The sequence below is a fragment of the Delphinapterus leucas genome, chromosome 3, assembly GCF_059928025.1.
Source record: "Delphinapterus leucas isolate spDelLeu-1000000601 "Yukka" chromosome 3, BTC_Dleu_Yukka2, whole genome shotgun sequence".
Lineage (NCBI taxonomy): Eukaryota > Metazoa > Chordata > Mammalia > Artiodactyla > Monodontidae > Delphinapterus > Delphinapterus leucas.
Window position 1 is genome coordinate 117,998,510 of NC_143131.1, and position 20,926 is coordinate 118,019,435.

General features: G+C 47.5%; 1 protein-coding gene across 1 annotated transcript in view; it reads left to right on the forward strand.

Annotated features, from left to right (window-relative positions):
* Positions 1–20,926, forward strand: part of PSD2 (pleckstrin and Sec7 domain containing 2) — a 52,376-nt gene that overhangs the window by 25,288 nt on the left and 6,162 nt on the right. The window contains exons 7-14 of the mRNA XM_022588947.3: positions 478–536; positions 13,831–13,920; positions 15,003–15,046; positions 16,126–16,316; positions 16,488–16,558; positions 16,986–17,143; positions 18,065–18,209; positions 19,469–19,612. Coding sequence (XP_022444655.1) covers positions 478–536; positions 13,831–13,920; positions 15,003–15,046; positions 16,126–16,316; positions 16,488–16,558; positions 16,986–17,143; positions 18,065–18,209; positions 19,469–19,612 — 902 coding nt within the window. The remainder of the gene's footprint in view (positions 1–477; positions 537–13,830; positions 13,921–15,002; positions 15,047–16,125; positions 16,317–16,487; positions 16,559–16,985; positions 17,144–18,064; positions 18,210–19,468; positions 19,613–20,926) is intronic.

The following is a 20,926-nucleotide window of genomic DNA, read 5'->3' on the forward strand; positions in this document are numbered from 1 at the left end:
TTGTTGGTGTGGTGGGAGTCCTGGTGTGGAAGTCTGGGTTGGGGTCCTCTTAAGTGCAGGACTTGTCCTGTGGATGGACCTGAGTCCCAGGAACTGGGGAACTAGGCTGGTTATTAGAGGAGACACGGGCCATGGAAGGGATATAGCCTGGGACCCAGAGCCATTCCTGGGTCTGAGATTCAAGGTGAGTTTGGCCACAGCGGGCAGGAATCTGGGCTAGAACAGGCCCAGGGTGGTCTGGTCACCTCTGAGGGAGGGGTTGGTCCTGACCTGGGGCGAGTGAGTGACTCTGATGCTGTAATGGGGGTGGGACACAGAGCATCACGCAGGCCCTGGGCCCTGATGTATGGTTGGCAGGTGGCTGGCCTCTTCTTGTCTCCAAGGCCTCCAGGCTGACTCTGACAGGAGGCAGGTGGGAGCCTGGGGTTGGGAAAGAGCTGGGTGCTCATGCTGAGGGTGCCACTGTCTCTGATTTAGATGGGATCCACACGCTCACCTGTGCCCTGATGCTTCTCAACACGGACCTGCACGGACATGTGAGTTGGGGAGGCAGGGAGTGGGTGTGTCCTCTCACTGATTCATCCCGAGTTATCCAAGGGCCGGTCCTTTCTCCAGCCCCCTTCCCGAGACCTCCTGTTCACTGGCCAGTGTTTCTTTAGCAGACCCGGGAGTTGGGCAGCTTGGCTTCTAGACTTGGCTCTGCCCTAGTTTTATCCACTTGAGATCTGCCTGGGTCCCTGCCCCCAAGCAGGGCAGTAAGAACAGCTGAGGAACATGGGAATTTAGGATGTGCTAAATAAGATATGTGCCCCTAGCCGTGTCCATGCCAGACATTGCTAAAAGATCACATGTTCTTCCTACCCCTTGTGCTGTAAGCCTGAGTGCAGCCCTGTTGAAGTGCCATGCCCCAGGCAGCCCCTTCCGGTCAACTGGTAGATTGCCCTCAAGAGGCATTCTCGTCATGCACCCCTCACCTCCCCGCCCCGACTAGGCAAACAGAGAAGTGATAGGTGGGTGCCCCGGGCTGTGAGCCTGTGTCTGGTCTGGGATCTGGGCATCTCAGCGCTGCTCGTGGCTCAATAATTCCTTCTTCTTTCCTCTCTCTGCTCCGGGGACCCCCCCTTTGGGCTCTCTTGCCCTCTCTCAGGTGGTAAGTGTAGCTGGTGGTCTGCATGCCCTGTCAGCCTAGACCCCATCTGCATGTTCCCCTTCTGTGTCCCCCATCACCCCATCTGGCCCACTGATCACTGCCCCGTCATTGCTCACCCCATGGTGGTCAGAGCCCCTCTGTTGGGTTGGGGATATTTCAGTGACTCATGGGGAAAACAGCCCAGCATATCTGGTTCCAAAGTTAACCAGGAAAGTCCAGGACATGTAGGGTGGAAGAAAGACCTGGGATAGGTCCAACTTCAGATCCTACTCTTGCCTCCAGGTGGTACCTCTGTGACCCTGGGCAAGACACTAGCCTTCTCTGTGTCTCAGGTTCTACATCTGTGAGGTGGAAATAATGATTTCGCCCATAGCGTCCTGGGGAGGCCTGAGGGAGGGAGGTATCACCAAGTGTCAGGGTCTGGTGCTTAGTAAGGATTTATTATTTAATATTATTATGAATAATATTATGATATGATATTATACATTATAACAATATATTATAATAATATTATAATGTATTATTTTATACAACGTATTATAGCAATATATTACAATATTATAATATTATTGCACAGTAATAATAATAATCATATGTATTATTAATATTAAAATTTAAATAATGGAGAGCCCAAAGCCCCAGCCTGTAGATCCCTGGAAGATCAAGAAGGTGAAGTGCCCCGCCTGATGGCAGCCTGAGCAAGCGTGGGCACACTGGGGTACCTGGCCTGGGGAGGGTGAGAGCCTCGCTGACCTTGGCACGAAGAGTAGTTGTGTGACAACTTTGGTTATGTCCGCCTGGGCTGTCAGCCTGGGTGTGGAACAGGAGAGAAGATGTGTGTATTCCATGGGAATATCACCAGAGCAAATGCCCATTAACGGGTTGACGTTCCCCCAAGACTGCTTACTGTTTGTTTACGGAGAGCAGGTGTTGCTGGCTTACCTTAAAAGGAGCTTTAAGCACACCCCTCGTCTCCCCATCCCCACCCTTGGCGGGGCCGAGGGCCATCTCAGGACCCAGTCACTCCTGTGCCAGCCCTGGATGCCTCTCCCCCTGGTTGAGAGCTGCTAACAAGGGCAGCAGTCAGTGAACCCCGGGTCGGGAATACTCTCGAGCTTGGTGGGACTTAGCTGCCCATGGCACCACCTTAATGCCCACAGCTGAAGAGAAACATCACCACCTTCATAGATCAAAAGCGGGTGGGGCAGGATTGTTCATATTTGCAGCCAACAGACATTGAGGATCCCGTCTCTCTCTTGAGGCAGCATTGCAAAACATCAAAAGCAAGCGATCTGGGTTGGAGTCCTCTGTATTTCTCCACACAATAGCTTGTGACCTGGAGTGAGTTATTTACTTCCCTAAACCTCAGTTTCCCCATCAGAAAGTCCCTGTAAGACTTAAGGAGACAGCACTTGGAAAGTGCTTAGCCCAGGGCCGGGTTGTTGCAGTTACTGTGAGCTTTCCAAAGGACCCCAACGGAAGTGGCATCACCTGCTTTGTTCTCTTCCCCCTCCCTTCCCGCTCTCATTCTTCTGCTCTTTGACAGAGACTGAGTGTCTGGTGGAAGGTGGGGATCTCAGGAATGTGGGGCCTGCTAGGGCCCCCAGAAATAGCTCTGGTCAGAGCAGGAGGCAGTACAGGGGCTGGCAGACGGAGTAGGTGCACCCTCTTCAGAGGGACACAGCCTGGTGGAGGAATCTGGAGGACTTTCTGTAGGAGGGGCGTTTGGACTCTAGGGGCTCAGCACCTTCTGTGTTCCATAAAAAGAAGGAAAGAGAGCCCCTGCCTCAGGATGCCTACCTTCTAGTTAGAGGAGATAGAAAATAAAGAAGTAAACAAGTGATTAAAGCAGTGATAGGTCTGTGAAGGGAATAAACAGGAGGGTGTGTTGGGGCTGGACTGGGGGTCAGGGAAGGTGTCTCAGAGGAGGCACGGTTGGGGCAGAGACCTGGAGGATGAGCAGCAGCCAGCCATGGAAAGACCAGGGACAAAGGCTTCCAGGCAGAAGGACCAGTGGGGCTGGTTTCCACCTTTTGGCTATTGTGAACAGTGCTATGAACATACATGGACAGGTTTTTAAAAATTTAAAAATTAAAATTTTTATTTTAAGTTTTTAATTGAATGAAAAATTCTTTAAGTTCTATAGTACTTTACAATTTTCAAAAGTTTCACACACATGATTTCATATAATCTCATAATAACCCTTTTTCTTCCTACCCTATATTGCCCCTCGCCCTTCCTGGTAATCACTGGTTTGTTCTCTATATCTGTGAGTCTGCTTCTTTTTTGTTTTATTCACTGATTTGTTGTATTGTTTAGATTCCACATATAAGTGATATTATATAGCATTTGTCTTTCTCTGTCTGACTGATTTTACTTAGCATAAGTTTTTCTTTGAGCACCTGTTTTTAATTCTTTTGAGTGTGTACCTAAGTAGTGGATTGCTGGGTCTGATGGTAATTCTATGTTTAACTTTTGGTGGACAGTAAAACTGTCCATAGTGGCTGTTGTTGGAGTCCAGGTGGGAGATGATGGTGGCTGGGGTAGACAGGGCAGTGAACATGGAGAGAAGGGACAGATGACGGAGACCAGTTGAGGGTGAGCCTGACAGGATGCGCTGATGGGGCTGATCAGGGAAAGAGAGGAGTAAGGATGGCTTCAGCATCTGGCTGGATGGGGGTGCTGTTTCCTGAGATGTAGAAGGAACTTCTGTGGGTGGGTGGAGGGCGTGGTGAGTGGGAGAGCTGGGGCTCAAGTCCCATTTGTGACATATTGTGTTTGAGATGCCTACTGGACATGAACATGGGGATGCCAAGGAGCTGGTGGGATAAACGAACCTGGGATGCAAGAGAGAGATGGGGTGAGGAGGTCATTGTCATCCTGGTGGAATGAAAGCCACGGGACTGGCTGAGTGCCTCAGGGAGAGAGGCAGGCTGGTGACCTCGTCCCAGGGCATGGCCTTATTTAAAGGTCAAGCAGAGCAGCAGGAGAGGCTTTGAAAGCAGCCATGGAGATGAGAGGAAAACCAGGAATGTGCAGTGTCTCAGAGGCCAAGAGAAGAAAGTGTCTCAAGGAGAAAGGAGTGGCCAACTGCATAAAAGGCTGCCATGAGGTCAAGAAAGATGTCAACAGAAAAATGACCATTGAGGTTGGAATGCCCATCGGTGGGTCATTATCACTGGATGGTCAAGGTCATTGGAGACCTTCACAACAGCACTTTAGGTGGAGTGGAGAGGACAAATGCCAGGCTGGAGTGGGTGGAGATGAGGATAGGAGGGGAGGAAGTGGAGGATGTGGAGAATTCTTTTGTGATATTTGGCTTTGAGTGGGCTCCTGAAATGAGCCACTGGCTGGAGGGGTCTAGGAGGAACTCTTTCAAATCTGACTAGGGCATGTGTGTATGTCAGTAGTATCCACTAAGCAGGCAAGGAGAAACTGATGATGCAAGAGAGAGAAGGGAAATTCGAAGCTTTCCTTGAGATGAGCAACAGAGCATAGGTGGAGAGTGGCCTTAGCTGGGAGTAGGGATATCTCATTCCCCATGACAGAGTGAGCTGGAAGGGGAGGATGTCAGAGGAGGGTGATTTTTTTTTTTTTTTTTTTTGTGGTACGCGGGCCTCTCACTGTTGTGGCCTGTCCTGTTGCGGAGCACAGGCTCCGGACGCGCAGGCTCAGCGGCCATGGCTCACGGGCCCAGGCTCTCCGCGGCATGTGGGATCTTCCCGGACTGGGGCACGAACCCGTGCCCCCTTCATCAGCAGGCGGACTCTCAACCACCGCGCCACCAGGGAAGCCCAGAGGAGGGTGATTTTAACCTCCAGACAAGAGAAGGTGGGAGCTTGGGTTAGAATTGGAGATGGAGACAAGGAGAGTTATTAAAAATGTATTTTGGATGTGCAGTCACTAGCACTGGTTAATGGAGTGAACGCTGGGGTGAGGGAGGGAGAAGCATCTAGGCTGAGGCCAGTAGAGGGGGTAGGAGATGGATGGAAGAAGCTGTGCCATGAGCTTTCAAGCTGAAACAAAGATAAGTTGTTTTTCAAGAAAAGCTTAATTTCTCTCAAACTTGGGTTGCCTGAAGGTTAGCAGTGGGAGTGCTGGGGAGGTGGGCTGGTGCTGGATGGTGGAGGACTGGACAAATGCAGGGGTTGGGATACTATTCTGAAGACTGGGGGCAGGGGGTCCTGCCCATTCTCAGATGGCATCTGAGAGCCATCTGAGCATCATAGAAAAACTTTAAAGGAGCACTGAGTACAACTCAGGTTTAGTCTAGATTCGCAAATAGTGATGAGGGTTTCCCTGCCCATGGGGCTTTCAGTTGGCCCCTCTCCTTGCCCTGAAGGATGACATCTACTTTCTTTCTTCTTGGCCTGTCTGATTCTGCTCTTGGGGGGAGACTTAAAGACAGGCTGGGATTGTTCTGACCCCAGGGCTGTGCAGGCAGGTCACGCCAGACCAGTGGAAAAGGCCTTGGAATGGGGCTGTGGCCAGGCCAACCATAACTCTTTTCTGATTGGAGACAGAAGCTGTGGGAACAGTTTTGAGGGTCAAGGCAGCAGGGAGGCCCTTTTGATCCAAATGGTAGTGGGAGGAAGGGAGGAACTGGGAACTTGGAGGCCCCAAATCATCCATGTCAGTTCGCCTTTGGAGTTTCTGGACACACGTCTTTTCCTTCTCTCTTTCCCTTTTTCTCTCCCTCTCTCCCTTCCTTCCTTCGTTCCTTCCTCTTTCTTTCTTTCTTTCTTTCTTTCTTTCTTTCTTCCTTCCTTCCTTCCTTCCTTCCTTCCTTCCTTTCTTTCTTTCTTTTCCCTTCCTTCCTTCCTTTCTCTTTCTCTCTCCTTTTCTTCCTTCCCTTCCCTTCCTTTCCCTTCTCTCTTTCTTTTTCTTTTCTGGTACATGTCTTTTTGCCTGGTTATTGTTGTTATTTTATTTTAAATCAGGTAATTTACCCAATATGATTTCACTTTTTTGCAGTTGATTATCTTACTTTCCCATCCAGAGAGAGATTGATTTTAGTAGATGAAAGTGTATTCTGCAGTTGTTGGTTGTAATGTTCTATGTGTTGATAAGGTCAAGTCTTTTAACTGTGTTGTAAAAATCTTGTATATCCTTAATGCTTTTTTTATTATGGTAAAATATACAAGACATAAATTTACCATTTTATCCAGCTTGAGGTGTACAATTCAGTGGAATTAAGTACATTCACATGGTGTGCAACCATCACCACTCTCTTGTTCCAGAACTTTTTCATCACCCCAAGAGGAAACCCCATACCCATTCGCAGTCACTCCCCATTCTCTCCTTCCTCCAGCCGCTGGCAACCACTAATTTGTTTTCTGTCTCTGTGGATTTGCCTATTCTGGATATTTAATGTGGATGGAATCATATAGTATGTAGCCTTTTGTATCTGGCTTCTTTCACTCAGTGTAATGTTTCCAAGGTTCATCCATGTCATAGCATGTGTCATAATTTCATTTGTTTTTATGGCCAAATAATATTCCATTGAATGGATATACCACATTTTGTGTATCCATTTGTCTTTTAGTAAATGTTTGGATTGTTTCCACCATTTCGATATTGTGAATAGTGTTACTCTGAACATTTGTGTACAAGTTTTTGTTTGAACACCTGTTTTCAATTCCTAGGAGTAGACCAGCTGCATCTTATGGTAATTCTATGTTTAACTTTTTGAGAAACTGTGAAACTGTTTTCCATAGTGGCTAAACCATTTAAAATTCCCGCTAGTAATGTATACGGGTTTCAATTTATTCACCTCCTTGCCAACACTTCTTTTCTTTTCTTTCTTTGTTTTCTTTTTTAATGATAGCTGTTCTAGTGGGTATGAAGTGGTATCTCATTTTGGCTTTAATCTGCATCTCCCTAGTGACTAATGATATTGAGCATATTTTCATGTGCTTGTGGCCATTTGTATATCTTCTCTGGTGAAATGTCTATTCAGGTGTTGATACTTTGCCCATTTTGGGGGGTTTTATAATTTTTATTTAAAGTTGAAAAAAAAATTAAAAATTGTGGTAAAATATGCATTACGTGAAATTTACCATCCTCACCATTTTTATATGTATAGGTCAGTAGTATTAAGTCTATTCACATTGTTGTGCAACCAGTCTTCAGAATGTTTTCATCTTCTCAAACTGAAACTCTGTATCCATTGAACAACTCCCCATTCCCTGCCCCCCAGCCCTTGGCAACCACCATTCTACCTTTTGTCTTTGTGAATTTTACTACTCTACATACCTCATATAAGTGGAACCACACAGAATTTGTTTCCGTGGCTGGCTTATGTCACTTAGCATAATATCCTCAAGGTTCATCCATGTTGTAGCATGCATCAGAATTTCCTTCCTTTTTAAGGCTGAATACTATTACACTGTATGTATATACCACATGTTGTGTATCCTTTCATCTGCTCATGGACATTTGGGCTGCTTGCATCATTTGGCTACTGTGAATAGTGCTGCTATGAACATGGGTGTGCAAATATTTCTTTGAGACTCTGCTTTTAATTCTTTTGGGCATATACCCAGAAGTAGTATTGCTGGATCATATGGTGATGTTATTTTTCACTTTTTGAGAAACGACCATGCTGTTTTCCATAATGATTGCACCATTTTACATTCACACCAGCAGTGCACAAAGTTTCCAGTTTCTCTACCTCCTTACCAACATTTGTTATTTTCTGCTTTTTGATAATAGCCAAGTTATATCTTATTATAGTTTTAATCTGCATTTACCTAATGATTAGTAATCTTGAGCATCTTTTCATATGTTTATTGATCATTTGTATATCTTCTTTGGAGAAATGTCTATTTAAATCTTTTGCTTTTCTTTAATTGGGTTGCTTGTGTTTTTGTTGTTGAGTTGTAAGAGTTCTTTATTTATTCTAAATACTATACTCTTATCAGATATATGGTTAGAAAAAATTTTCCCTTTTTATAGATTGTCTTTTCATTCTCTCAATAGTGTCCTTTGGGGCACAAAAGTTTTAAATTTTGATGCAATCCAGTTTATCTATTTTTTCTCTTGTTGCTTGTGCTTTTGGTGTCATATCTAAGAAACCATTGCTAAATACAAGGTCATGAAGATTTAGCCCTATGTTTTCTTCTAAGAGTTTTATAGTGTTGGCTCTTATGTTAGATCTTTGATCCATTTTGAGTTACTTTTTGTATATGGTGTGAGATAAGGGTCCAACTTCATTCTTTTGCTGTGGATATTCAAATTTCCTAGCACATTTGTCCCAGCACCATTTGTTGAAGAGACTATTCTTTCCCCATTGGATGGTCTTGGTACACTTGTCAAAAATCAGTTGATCATAGCATTACAATTTATAAATGTATCGAAGTAACACAGTGTAGGGACTTCCCTGGTGGTCCAGTGATTAAGACTCCATGCTCCCAATGCTGGGGGGCATGGGTTTGATCCTTGGTCGGGGAACTAAGATCCGACGTGCTGTATGGTGTGGCCCCGCCGCAAAAAACACCAACAACAGAAAAACGAAGTAGCACAGTGAACACCTTAAACTTACACAATGTTACATGTCAGATTTACTCAATTAAAAAATTCAATTGACCATAGATGTATGGGTTTATTTCTGGAGTCTTAATTCTATGCCACTGATGTATATATCTATTCTCATGCCAGTGTCCCACTGTTTTGATTAGTCTAGCTCTGTAGTAAGTTTTGAAATCAGAAAGTGTTCTTTTCCAAGATTGTTTTGGCTATTGGGATCCCTTACAATTCCATATGGATTTGAGGATAAGCTTTTACATTTCTGCAAAAAAGGCCATTGGGATTTTGATAGAAATTGTATTGAATCTGTAGATCAATTTGTGAAGTATTACCATCTTAACTATATTAAGTCTTCCAGTCCATGAACACAGGATGTTTTTATATTTATTTATGTCATTAATTTCTTTCAGCAACCTTTTTTAGTTCTCAATGTACAAGTCTTTCACCTCCTTGGTTAAATTTGTTTCTGAGTACTTTATTCCTTTTGATGCTACTGTAAATGGAATTGTTTTCTTAATTTCATTTTATGATTGTTCATTACTAACATATAGAAATGTAATTGATTTTATATGTTGATCTTATATCTTGCAACTTTACTAAATTTGTGTATTAGCTCTAATAGTTTTTTGGTGGGCTCTTTAGGATTTTCTGTATATGAGATCATTTCATCTGTGAATAGAGATAATTTCACTTCTTTCTTTCTAATTTGGGGGACTTTTATTTTTCTTGTCTAATTGCTCTGGCTAGAACTTCTAGTACAATGTTGAATAGAAATGGGGGAAATGGATATTCTTTCCTTTTCCTGATCTTAGGGGGAAAGCTTTCAGTCTTTCACCAGAGTGTGTGATGTTAGGTGTGGGTTTTTCATAAATGCCTTTTATCACGTTGAGGAAGTTCTCTTCTATTCCTAGTTTGTTGAGTGTTTTTTCCATGAAAGAAGTGTTGAATCTTGCCAAATGCTTTTTCTGCACCAATTGAAATGATCATGTGTTTTACCCCCCTTCTTTCTATTAATGTGCTGTATTATGTTAATAGATTTAAAAAAAAAACTTATTTATTTTTGGCTGCATTGGGTCTTTGTTGCTACGCGTGGGCTTTCTTTCGTTGAGGTGAGTGGGCTTATTGCGGTGGCTTCACTTGTTGGGGAGCACGGACTCTAGGCGGACGGGCTTCAGTACTTGTGGCTCACGGGCTCTAGAGCGCAGGCCCAGTAATTGTGGCGCACGGGCTTAGTTACTCCATGGCATGTGGGATCCTCCCAGACCAGGGCCTGAACCCATGTCCCCTGCATTGGCAGGAGGACTCCCAACCACTGCGCCACCAGGGAAACCCCTGTTAATAGATTTTTATATGTTGAACTACCCTTGCATTCCTGGGATGCATTCCACTTGGTCATGATATATAATCCTTTTTTAAAAAATAAATTTATTTATTTATTTACTTTTGGCTGCGTTGGGTCTTCATTGCTGTGTGCAGGCTTTCTCTAGTTGTGGCGAGTGGGGGCTGCTCTTCGTTGCGGTGTGCAGGCTTCTCATTGTGGTGGCTTCTCTTGTTGTGGAACATGCGCTCTAGGCGCACAGGCTTCAATAGTTGTGGCACGTGGGCTCAGTATTTGTGCCTTGCAGGCTCTAGAGTGCAGGCTCAGTAGTTGTGGTGCACAGGCTTAGTTGCTCCGCGGTATGTGGGATCTTCCTGGACCAGGGCTTGAACCCGTGTCCCCTGCATTGGCAGGTGGATTCTTAACCACTGGGCCACTAGGGAAGTCCATAATCCTTTTAATATGCTGCTGTTTGCTAGTATTTTGTTGAGGGTTTTTACATTTATATTTATAGGGGATACTGTTCTATAGTTTTATTTTCTTGTGATTTTTTTGTCTGGTTTTGGTATCAAGGTAATGCTGGCCTTATAGAATGAGTTAGGAAGTGTTCCCTCTTTTTCAAGTTTTGGATAGAGCTTAAGAAGTATTGGTGTTAATTTTTCTTTAAATGTTTGATAAACTTCACTGGTGAAGCCATCTGGTCTTAGACTTTTGTGTAGTTTTTGATTACTGATTGAATCTCTACTTCTTTTTAGGTCTATTCAGATTTCCTATTTTTGCTTGAGCCAGTTTTGGTAGTTTGTGTGTTTCTAGGAATTTGTTTATTTTATCTAGGTTTTCTAATTTGTTGGCATTAATTAATTGATTGTTATTAACAAATTAATTGCTTAGTATTTTTGTTCTTGTTACTGAGAAAGCAGTGTTAAAATCTCCAACCAAGATTGTGAATGTCTTTCTCTTTTTAGTTCTGTCAATTTTTGTCTTTTATTTTTGTTTTTTTCTGTACGCAGGCCTCTCACTGTTGTGGCCTCTCCCGTTGCGGAGCACAGGCTCCGGACACGCAGGCTCAGCGGCCATGGCTCACGGGCCCAGCCGCTCCGCGGCATGTGGGATCTTCCCAGACCGGGGCACGAACCCGTGTCCCCTGCATCGGCAGGCGGACTCTCAACCACTGCGCCACCAGGGAAGCCCCTGTCTTTTATTTTTTGAGACTGTGTTATTAGGTGCATAGAAATTTAGGATGCTTATATCTTCTGGTAGATTGACCCTTTTATCATTATGAGATGTCTGTGTTTCTAGTAATGCTTCTTGCCTTTAAGTCTATTTTGTCAGTTATTAGTGTAGTTATACTGGAGTTCTTTTGCTAGTGTTTGCATGTATATCTTTTTTCTGTCCTTTTTCCAAGATTTCTGTCCCTTTATATTTAAGAGGTGTCTATTCATCTTTGCCTTTTAATTGTACCATTTAATGAATTACTAATATATTTGAGTTCAAACATACCAGGTTACTCTTTATTTTCTCTTTGACTCATCTGGTCTATATTGCTTTTTTTTTTTTCTCCTTTCTTGCCTACTTTTGGATTATTTAAGTATTTTTTAGAATTCCGTTTCTCCCTGTTAGCTTGTTAGTTGTGAATTCTTTTAGAATTCTTTTTGTGGTTTGCAATATGCATCCCTGACTTATTAAAGTACTTTTTACCACGTCCTGGGAAATGAAATAACCTTAAAATGCCTCAACTTAATTTATTTGTCTTCTCAACTTACATACTACTGTTATCATCCTTTTAAATATTATATCTCTTTCTATATTTTATTCCCCAGAAAACTTTATTATTGTTATTTTGCACAGTCAATATTCATTTAGACTCAGCCACCCTTTTTGTTGCTCTTCATTCCTTTCTGCTTCTCCATGCTTCCATCTGAGATAACTTTCCTTCTGTCTGAAGAATTTCCTTCCTTTCTTAATTTCAGATGTTTTGCTGAAGTATGACCAGAGTGTTTCCCAGGGCCCCTTGTCCTTGGTGGGCCCTGAATTCCAATTTTTGTTCTCTAGTCCTATTGACCACTCAGTTGCTCACCCTTTTGGCCACTGCTTGAGAATTGACAAATGCTTCAAAGAGGAAAGCTGCTCCTAGTCAGCCTCACCACCTCCATGTTTCCCTTATTTGCAGGATCTTTAGCCTTGAAGTCCTCATTGCTCTTATATTTCTCCAGTGTCTTCACATAGATGTTTTATTAATATTTTGACCAGCAATTGTTTCTGATGGGAAGGTTCATCTGCAATAAGATAGTCTGTCATTACTAGGATTGGAAATCTTGCCTGGTTATTTTTTGATTTTGCACCCCTGACTGATGGCTGGGGAATGTTCAGTGTGTGTGGAACTCAGGCAATATTATCAACATTACCCTCATACTCCTCAATTACGAATGTACACATAAGTGACTATATACACGTATACATAATACATATATGTACATGTAAAATATACACATAGACTTATGAAACATACTATATTAAGGCACACATAGGTCATTTCTCCTTAACCCTTTGGGAAAGGTATAGAAAATTCTTGCTTGCCACCTACTTATAAAGCTTTCTATCATTGTTTTCTGAATTATTTTCTGTGGTGTGCGAATGTCCCACATGATGTTAATAGAATCTTTGCTAAAATGGTGCCAAGGTCAATAAATTTGAGACACTGTACGTGGAATCCTCTCCTTGGAGGCTCTTAACACACAGAAGCACATTAAAAACTCTGAAACATATAAACTTATTTGATTATGAAATCCTTTCCTGGGGGGAATTCCTATTCCCATCTGTAGGTGAATCTTGGGAAACACTGCCTTATAGCAAACCTAAATCCACAAAATCCTACACCAGTAAATATCTAGTGTTCAAGGGTCTTTGTCTTCTCAAAGGTGAGGTGCCACCAGCGTTTCCTCAAATGTGGACACTGCAGGTCTGAAAGTATGCACATCAGGTGTTGGGTTTGGAGGGCTGGAGCCCCTCTTCTAATCATTGGTTAAAAAGCGAAGGCAGAACTTTGGGGCGCACTCATTCCCAGCTCTTTGTCTGTGCCTCCTGGAGTGAGATCATCTGCTTGGGCTCCCTTGGTCCCAGTGCAGCTCAGCGTGGGTACCCATGTGTGTTGGTGGAAATTGATTTTTGATTCTCTTAAGACCAAACTCTCCCTCACTTCACCTACCTCTTGGAGGTCTTGCCGCCCCTCTGTACAGGTGAGAGGGTGAGACAGTTGTGACGGAATACACAGAGCTTCTGCTCAGGAGTCAAGAGGCCTGGGTTCAAGTCCTGGTGCTGTGTGACCTTGGGAGAGTTAACCATGGAGTAGCGGGTGAGAGCACGGGCTTTGGTGTCAGACACACTCAGCCCTTCTACTTCCTTGCTGTGTGATCATGGGCACGTCACTTCACCTTCCTGCACCTCAGTTTCCTTACCTGTCAAGTGGGGATAATAATAACACCCACCTCACCTTCTCTTCGTTGTGAGAAGGAAATAAGATAATGCATGTTGAGTACAATACCTGGAACATGCTAGGCACCCAGCAAATGTCAGCTATTACAATACATCATCTAACCTGACTCCTTCATCCGGGTTTGAGGAGAACCCCGACCTCTCATGACGCTTGAGGATCAAATAGAATCTTGAATGTGAAAAAGAGTTTTGTAAACTCTTGGGAGACAAAGGGAAATCCAGGCAGTCTTTTTTCATTACTGCCCTTGATGCTGCCTCATCCCTTCTGGCCGGGCAGGGCAGGGTGTGGGGACCACACCAACCACCATCCCTACTCTCAGGCAGAACCATTTCTCCATTATAGAACATTGGCAAGAAGATGTCCTGCCAGCAATTCATTGCCAACTTGGACCAGCTGAATGACGGACAAGACTTTGCCAAAGACCTGCTGAAGGTATAAATTGCTAAGGGTCCCCATGGCCTCAGCTGTGTCCAGGGTGGGTGGAGAGGAGAGAGGTTTCTGCCCACTAAATCCTGATGGTCCAGATTCCTAATTCTGGGGTCAGGGTCGTGATGACTTTGGGACAGAGGTAGAGACCATCCAGCTCAACATGTGACTGTTATGTGTTCCCTGAGTTAGGCAGAGGGGTAGGCTCTGTGAGATTTGTTTTTAGTGCTCCACTATCATTATTGCTGTCATGGTAATCCTCAAACTTGCCACCCATTGTCACAGCTGCCGCCACCATCACCACCACCTTTATCACCACTACCACCTTCACCACCACCATCATTATCATTACCACAGGGAAAAGCCCACTCATTCTTTCAACATCACCAGGAATCTAATTTTCTTTCGAGGCTGAAGCCCAAGGTGGAACTCTGGCCTTTCAAGCCCTGTCAGTTCTCCACCTTGAGGAAGAGGAGCAGGTTTCTGGGGGGTAGATGATGAGTTCAGACAGTGAGTTAGGGGGACCTGATCATATCAGGTGGGCAGTTGAATAGTGAGTCCGGAGGTCAAAAAATACACATTGCCTCCATTGCTGTTCTTACCATAATTATGTTCTTCACTGTCAGGAAGCACTTAAGAGTGTTTTTGTAAGTAAGATCAAATAATCCCAGTCCCTTCACCCACCTACTCCCTGTCTACTCATCCACCCATCTACCCATCCTCCCATCCACCCACCCACCCTGCAACTCAATCATTCACCTGCCCATACACCCACCCATTCACCCATCACCCACACATACACTCCTACACAGTCCCCTATATACACTCCACATCCACTCACCCATTTCCCTGCCCATTCACCTACCTACCAACCCATCCACCCACTCATTCTCAAGTCTATCCAATCATCTAAAAACGAATCCACCCACCCACCCCCCATTTATTCACCCATCCAATAAATAAGTGTGAATCAAACAGCTACTTTGTCCCACTGGCTGAAAAGATGCTCCCTCACCACATCCACATTGCTAGATGGAGATTTCTTTGACTGTTCATTGAACTCTCTCTCTTTTTTCCCCCTCTTCCAGACCCTTTACAACTCCATCAAGAATGAAAAGCTGGAATGGGCCATGTGAGTAGTGCCCATGGGCACAGGTATGGGGAGACTGAATTACGGGGAGGGGGGAGGGGGAGTGGCTGGGGGTACTGGGAAGTCACGCCGGTTACTCTCCATGGTGCTGACTTCTCCCACCCCGGGCCCTGGTGCCCCCTGGCCAGCTGGCCAGCTCCTGGTGTTGAGTTCCCCTTTGGGTTTGTTTTCTGTCTTGATAAAAAGTGTGCAGTGTTTACAGCTATGGAGTAGATGGAACTGTGAGTTTAGTTTCATGATGTTCACAACAGGTTTTCTGTTCAGGGGATATTGCCACTACTCCCAATGATGATAGCTCTTTTCCCTCGGGGAGGTAGGCAGGCATGAGCTATGAGTCCCTTTACAACTCCAGTAATCTGACCATGTAGAGGTGGTGATGCTGTTGCCAATGGGGAGAGGTGAATGCTCCCTAACTTCTTCCCCTGTGAGGGCAGCGAGACCTGGAGGTGCCCAGCCATCTGGAAAGAGGTGTGGTGACCTTGCTGATTGGGGAGACTAACAGCCTCCTGAGGAAAGTTGCCACTCCACTGGGGAGTTGCTGTACTCCCCAGGGCAGCCTGGGTCTTTGGGTCCATGAAGAGGTCCCAGGCAGGGATTGTTAGGAACCCCAACCCAGCTGGGGAGAGCTGGCATTCTCATACCAGGGCTCCTAGGCTGGGGAACCGAGACTTTAGAGGCCTCATCTACTGACCTTCCCTCCCTCACCATGTCCCTGGGGCTTGGGCAAGCTGGCCATGGGTTACTGCTCCCTGGGGCTGGGCTTTCAGAGAGGAGAAGGAAGACAAGGAAGGAAGCCTGAAGGTAGTAAGGTCTCCAGCTTTGTGATCAAGGGTGAAGATTGGAGCTTGGAGGCCAAAAATCAAAGCTCAGAGGAGAGATGTCAGAATTGAAGACTCAGGGGAGGGGACAAAGGTCTGGACCTGTGGTCTGGAACTGAAATCTCGTTATCTCTGCTCTTTACCTCTAACTGGCTTCCAAAGGAGCGTTTTGTGGGGAGAGGGCATGTTGACGTGGGGATGAGGCCTCCGTGGAGGTGGTACTCAGGCCTAGTACTTTCCTAGTGATGAAGATGAGCTGAGGAAATCACTGTCTGAGCTGGTGGATGACAAGTTTGGGACAGGCACAAAGAAGGTGACACGGATCCTGGATGGTAGCAACCCCTTCCTGGATGTCCCACAGGCTCTCAGCGCCACCACCTACAAGCATGGTGTGCTGACCCGGAAGACTCACGCCGACATGGATGGCAAGAGGAGTGGGTGTCAGGCGGGGAAGGGACATGGGGAGGGATGCTAGCCCAGAGGGGGTCCACAGCCCCTTGGCCACTCCTCTGGTAATGCCCATGCAGGCAGATATGTAGGGGACACAAGGGAAGAGATATCGGGGTGGTTGGTTGTGGCCACACTACCCGTGCCCCCCTCCCCAGCGCCCCGTGGGAGGCGTGGCTGGAAGAAATTCTACGCGGTGCTCAAAGGGACCATTCTGTACCTGCAGAAGGTGAGAGACTACCCCAGAGTCCTTACCCAGAAAGGGCCAGCTCAGCCCCTGCCTTATGGTGTCCAGAGGGTCCCGGGCAGGACCTAGGGCTTAGGCAGATTCTGGGTCCTCCCCCATCAAAGGCCTTACTTGGGCTCACGAAGGGCTTTGGTGGTTTCAGGGAGGGGTCTTTTGAATGTTCAGGGGTTCAGAGGATACCCAGTGTAAGGCCTGTTCAGGCTTCTGAGACCAACTGGGGAGGAGTGCCTGGTGAGTCTTGTTGGGGTGGGCATGGCATCAGAGTGGCAGCAGCTTGAATAATGGTGGGATGTACAGGGACAGAGAGGAGAGCAAAAGGGAGGGACAGTGAGGGTGGAGGAAGTACGGGTCAGTAAGCCAGAGCCTGGTGGTGACAGAGGCTTGCCCAACCCCTACCTGGCCTGTCCAGGATGAGTACAAGCCTGACAAATCCCTGTCTGAGGGCGACTTGAAGAACGCCATTCGTGTGCACCACGCTCTGGCCACCAGGGCCTCCGACTACAGCAAGAAGTCCAATGTGCTGAAGCTGAAGACAGCCGACTGGAGGGTCTTCCTCTTCCAGGCACCGTAAGTAGGAGTGGGAGCATCCTCGCTCCCACCCGGGGCTCAGGACCGCCCCATCCCCTCGCCTCGTCCACCTCAGGGGAGGCGCCCTTAGCTTCCCCTGCACAGCAGCCATGAGGGTGAGTGTATCCGTAAACAGCTTGGGTCCCTCCCCATGAGCACTGGTTCTCAAGTGTGGTCCCCTCAGCATCGCCTGAAAAACCTGTTAGAAATGCAGTTTCTCTGGTCCCACCTTAGACCTCCTGAATCAAAAACGCTGGGGATGGGCCAGCAATTGAGTTTTAACAAGCCCTCTAGGTGATTCTGATGTGCACTGAAGTCCCTAAATACAGGGCAGATGGGATCTTTATCATCCTCCACTTAAAGTCGGGGGGATGGGTGCAGAAGACTCACCCTACAGTTTCTCCGTAAGACCTTCTTTCCACTCCCCTGCACTCCATCCTCCTGTGACTTGAGATTGGGGTTTCATGTGTCAGATGAGCTTAGAGGGGGGTGGCTGGTAAGTGAGCTCTCAGGACAGGAGTGGACGTGCCGGGCCAGGTAGTGGGGCAGGGACGAGATGGCCGAGTGGGGGTGACCAGTTGCCCAGCTGCCTCTAACAGTCCCCTGCTGGTCTCTCACACTCATTAGCTCCAGGCTGTTAGCTCTGAACCTGGCTGGGCAGCTTTATTTTCACTTGAAAATCCAGGTCTTGCCTGGGAGCTGGGACAGAAGGGGAGCTCCCTACACAGATGTGACCAGGCCCATCCAGCCCCCATCCTGCCATCCTCCCTCACTCCTTTGCCCACTTACACGGAGGTCTTCATGCCCTCTCTGTGCCAGGCTGGTGCTGGGTACTGGGTGCTGGGTACTGGGCGCTGGGTGTGGGATAGGGAGTCCTATTGTGAGAAGCCAGTGCGCTCTCCCCTCCCGTCCTGTCCCCAGGAGCAAGGAAGAAATGCTGTCCTGGATCCTTAGGATCAACCTGGTGGCTGCCATCTTCTCGGCGCCCGCCTTCCCAGCTGCTGTCAGCTCCATGAAGAAGTTCTGCCGGCCCCTGCTGCCCTCGTGCACCACTCGCCTCTGCCAGGTACGAGCTCCTGGGGTCACACCACCACCTCCCGAGGCTGCCTCTGCGGTGCCAGGCCCCCATTCAGCAGCCCTCCCCTCAGCGCCTATCCGGCGCCTGGTCCTGGGCTAAGAGACAAGCCGAAGGGGTAGATGTTCTCCTCCATCTACACCGCACCCCACCCCTGTTTACAGATGGGGAGACTGAGGCCACACGCCACCCAGTGGCCTGGGTGTGCCAGTGGCAGTGTGTCCTGTGGATGTGGTTGTGGTCTGTGGGCATAATGTGTGTCTGGGACGAATGGGAGAGAATGTGTGTGTCACAGGGAGCGAGCGACAGGTGAGACTTGGCTGCCCCTTCATCCAGGGCTCTTTTGCTGCCCTCACCTACCCTTAAATATTTTATTTGTAATCCTTAAAAAACTCCTACTCATTAATACTCCATTTTTCGGAGTCTTTTTTTGAGAGGGGAGGATAAATGGTGGGCCGCTACTTGTGAGGTGGAGGGCAGGGGCAGCGCCATACTTCCCTTCCTGTCAGGGCCCTTGTCTGGGGTCTTCTCCACAGAGCCCCTGGGGCTGTGCAAGCGGTGCACACTCCCCCCACGTGCACACATGCCATTCAAGCACACGCATGTTTATGTGTATACACACGTGTTGTGCACCCACACCTACACCATACTTGTGTCTGCGTGCGTGCGCACACACACACACACACACACACACACCCCCACACACAAATGCGTGCAACCCAGTGCCTGCATGGCACAAAGGGGTCTGGCTGTGCGTTGATGGCTGGGGTGTACTGTGCACTTGTCTGTGAGTGACGGTGTCTTTGGGTGTGATCCTGGGTCTGTGGCCATCTGACGTGTCCGGGCATGAATGTGAGAGACTGTGTGCATCGTATGAAGCCAGGGGGTGCCGAGGCTGGGCTGCCCCTTGGTCCAGTGGGTTTGTGTGCATGTGAGGGTTCATAGGAGCCAGGGGCTGTGTCTGGGTGACTGTGTGTTTGTGTAAGGGAGTGTCTGCGTCCACACACAGTGTGAGGGTCTCTCATCTCCTGAGCCTGCTGGGGAGGCTCTAGGAGAGCTGATGCCAATGGCAGGAGGGGAGGAAGGAAGGCAGCGGCGGAACGCTCCCTTGGGCCTAGACCCGGCTCTGCCCCTGTGTATTTGACGACCCTGGCCAGGCCTCAGTTTCCCTTTGGTGAAGCAGCTCCTGGTGGGACAGCCCTGTGACCTCCTGAGAGTGGGACCTCACAGTCCATGACTTGTCTTTGCAGGAGGAGCAGCTGCGTTCTCATGAGAATAAATTGAGGCAGGTGACTGCAGAGCTGGCTGAGCACAGGTGTCACCCGGTCGAGCGGGGCATCAAGTCCAAGGAGGCTGAGGAGAACCGGCTGAAGGAGCATTATCTCACGTTTGAGGTGGGCCCTTCAAAGGAGGGGTTTTGAAGGACAGGGCTAGAGCAGGAGGAAGGGGCCGGCTCCTGCCTTCCACATCGTTCCCCAACCAGGGGCTCCTGCTTTGGGGGCTCCCCTGAGGTAGTCGTGGACTGTGGTCTCCTGTGGGCCAACCTCTGCACAGTCCAGCTGCACAAACAATTGTGCCCTCACTTACGTCTCTCAAAGGGCACCAGACGGGTTCTACCAGAGACCCCTGTCACCCCTCTACATCTTTCTCCAAGCCCCATCCTCACCTCCCCTTTCCCCATAGGCCCAGCTTCTCGGGAAGTTTTTACAGCCAAACCACAGAACTCATAAGCCCTCTCCACGTGACTTTCCCCCCTTGTGTCTCATGTGCCTCTTTCACATAGGTTTATCAAGCAGAGCACCTTGGTCTTTCCTTCTGAGCTCTCCCTGCTTTCCATCTTGTCTCTAACCCCTCCCCTGGTTCTGCCCCACCGTGGGGTGAAGGATGGCGGGGTGGACTTGGGGGAGGAAGGCAGGAACCACTTGTCCATTTTGGACCGACCTGCACCAGGGGGGTGGACAGACACAAGAGAGGCTGAGACCAAGTCAGGAAGCCCCTGGAGCAGGAAGGGTGGGAAGTCGCCCCTCTCAGTCTCTAGATTTCCACTCTGATTTTCTACTGCAGCACAGAGGAGAGAGCAGAGCTCCCAGGATAGATCCTGACCTTTTGAAAAACAAAACACTTTATAGCTTTCGGAAGTCTTCTCAATTTCACTCTCTCTGTGATGTAAAAAAAGCCACACTGATTGGCAGGTGTGATTCTCTTCACTTCCCTTGTATTGATTGATTTGATCCTCATATGAACTCTGTGACGTGGGTTTTGTTATTATCCCCATTTTACAGATGGGGACATTGAGGCTTGGAGAGGTTGGATCACGTGCTTGAGGTGACACAGGAAGTGCAGGAGCCAGGATCCTAACCCAGGGAATTGACTGTGGCTCCAGAGCCCTGGTCTTTCTCACCCCCTGCCTGGCTTAACTGGGGGTGGTGGGGAGTGGTGGGGAGAATGAAGGGTAGGGGAGGTGAAGCCCCAAATGAAGGGTCTTTCAGCTCCTGTGGCAGAGCTGGGTGAGAACAGGGTCTCGTGACCCTTAGTCCCTGCCTCCCCTGGGACTGCAGTGAGGACCTGAAGCTCAGAGTCAAGGCCTCAGACAAATCTCCCTCCTAAATGTTTACCAATTTACAGCCCCTTTAATAGCTCATGAATGTGCCTGTCTCTCCAGGCCCTCACCAACGCTGGACATAATCTTCATTGATCTGATAGGTTTA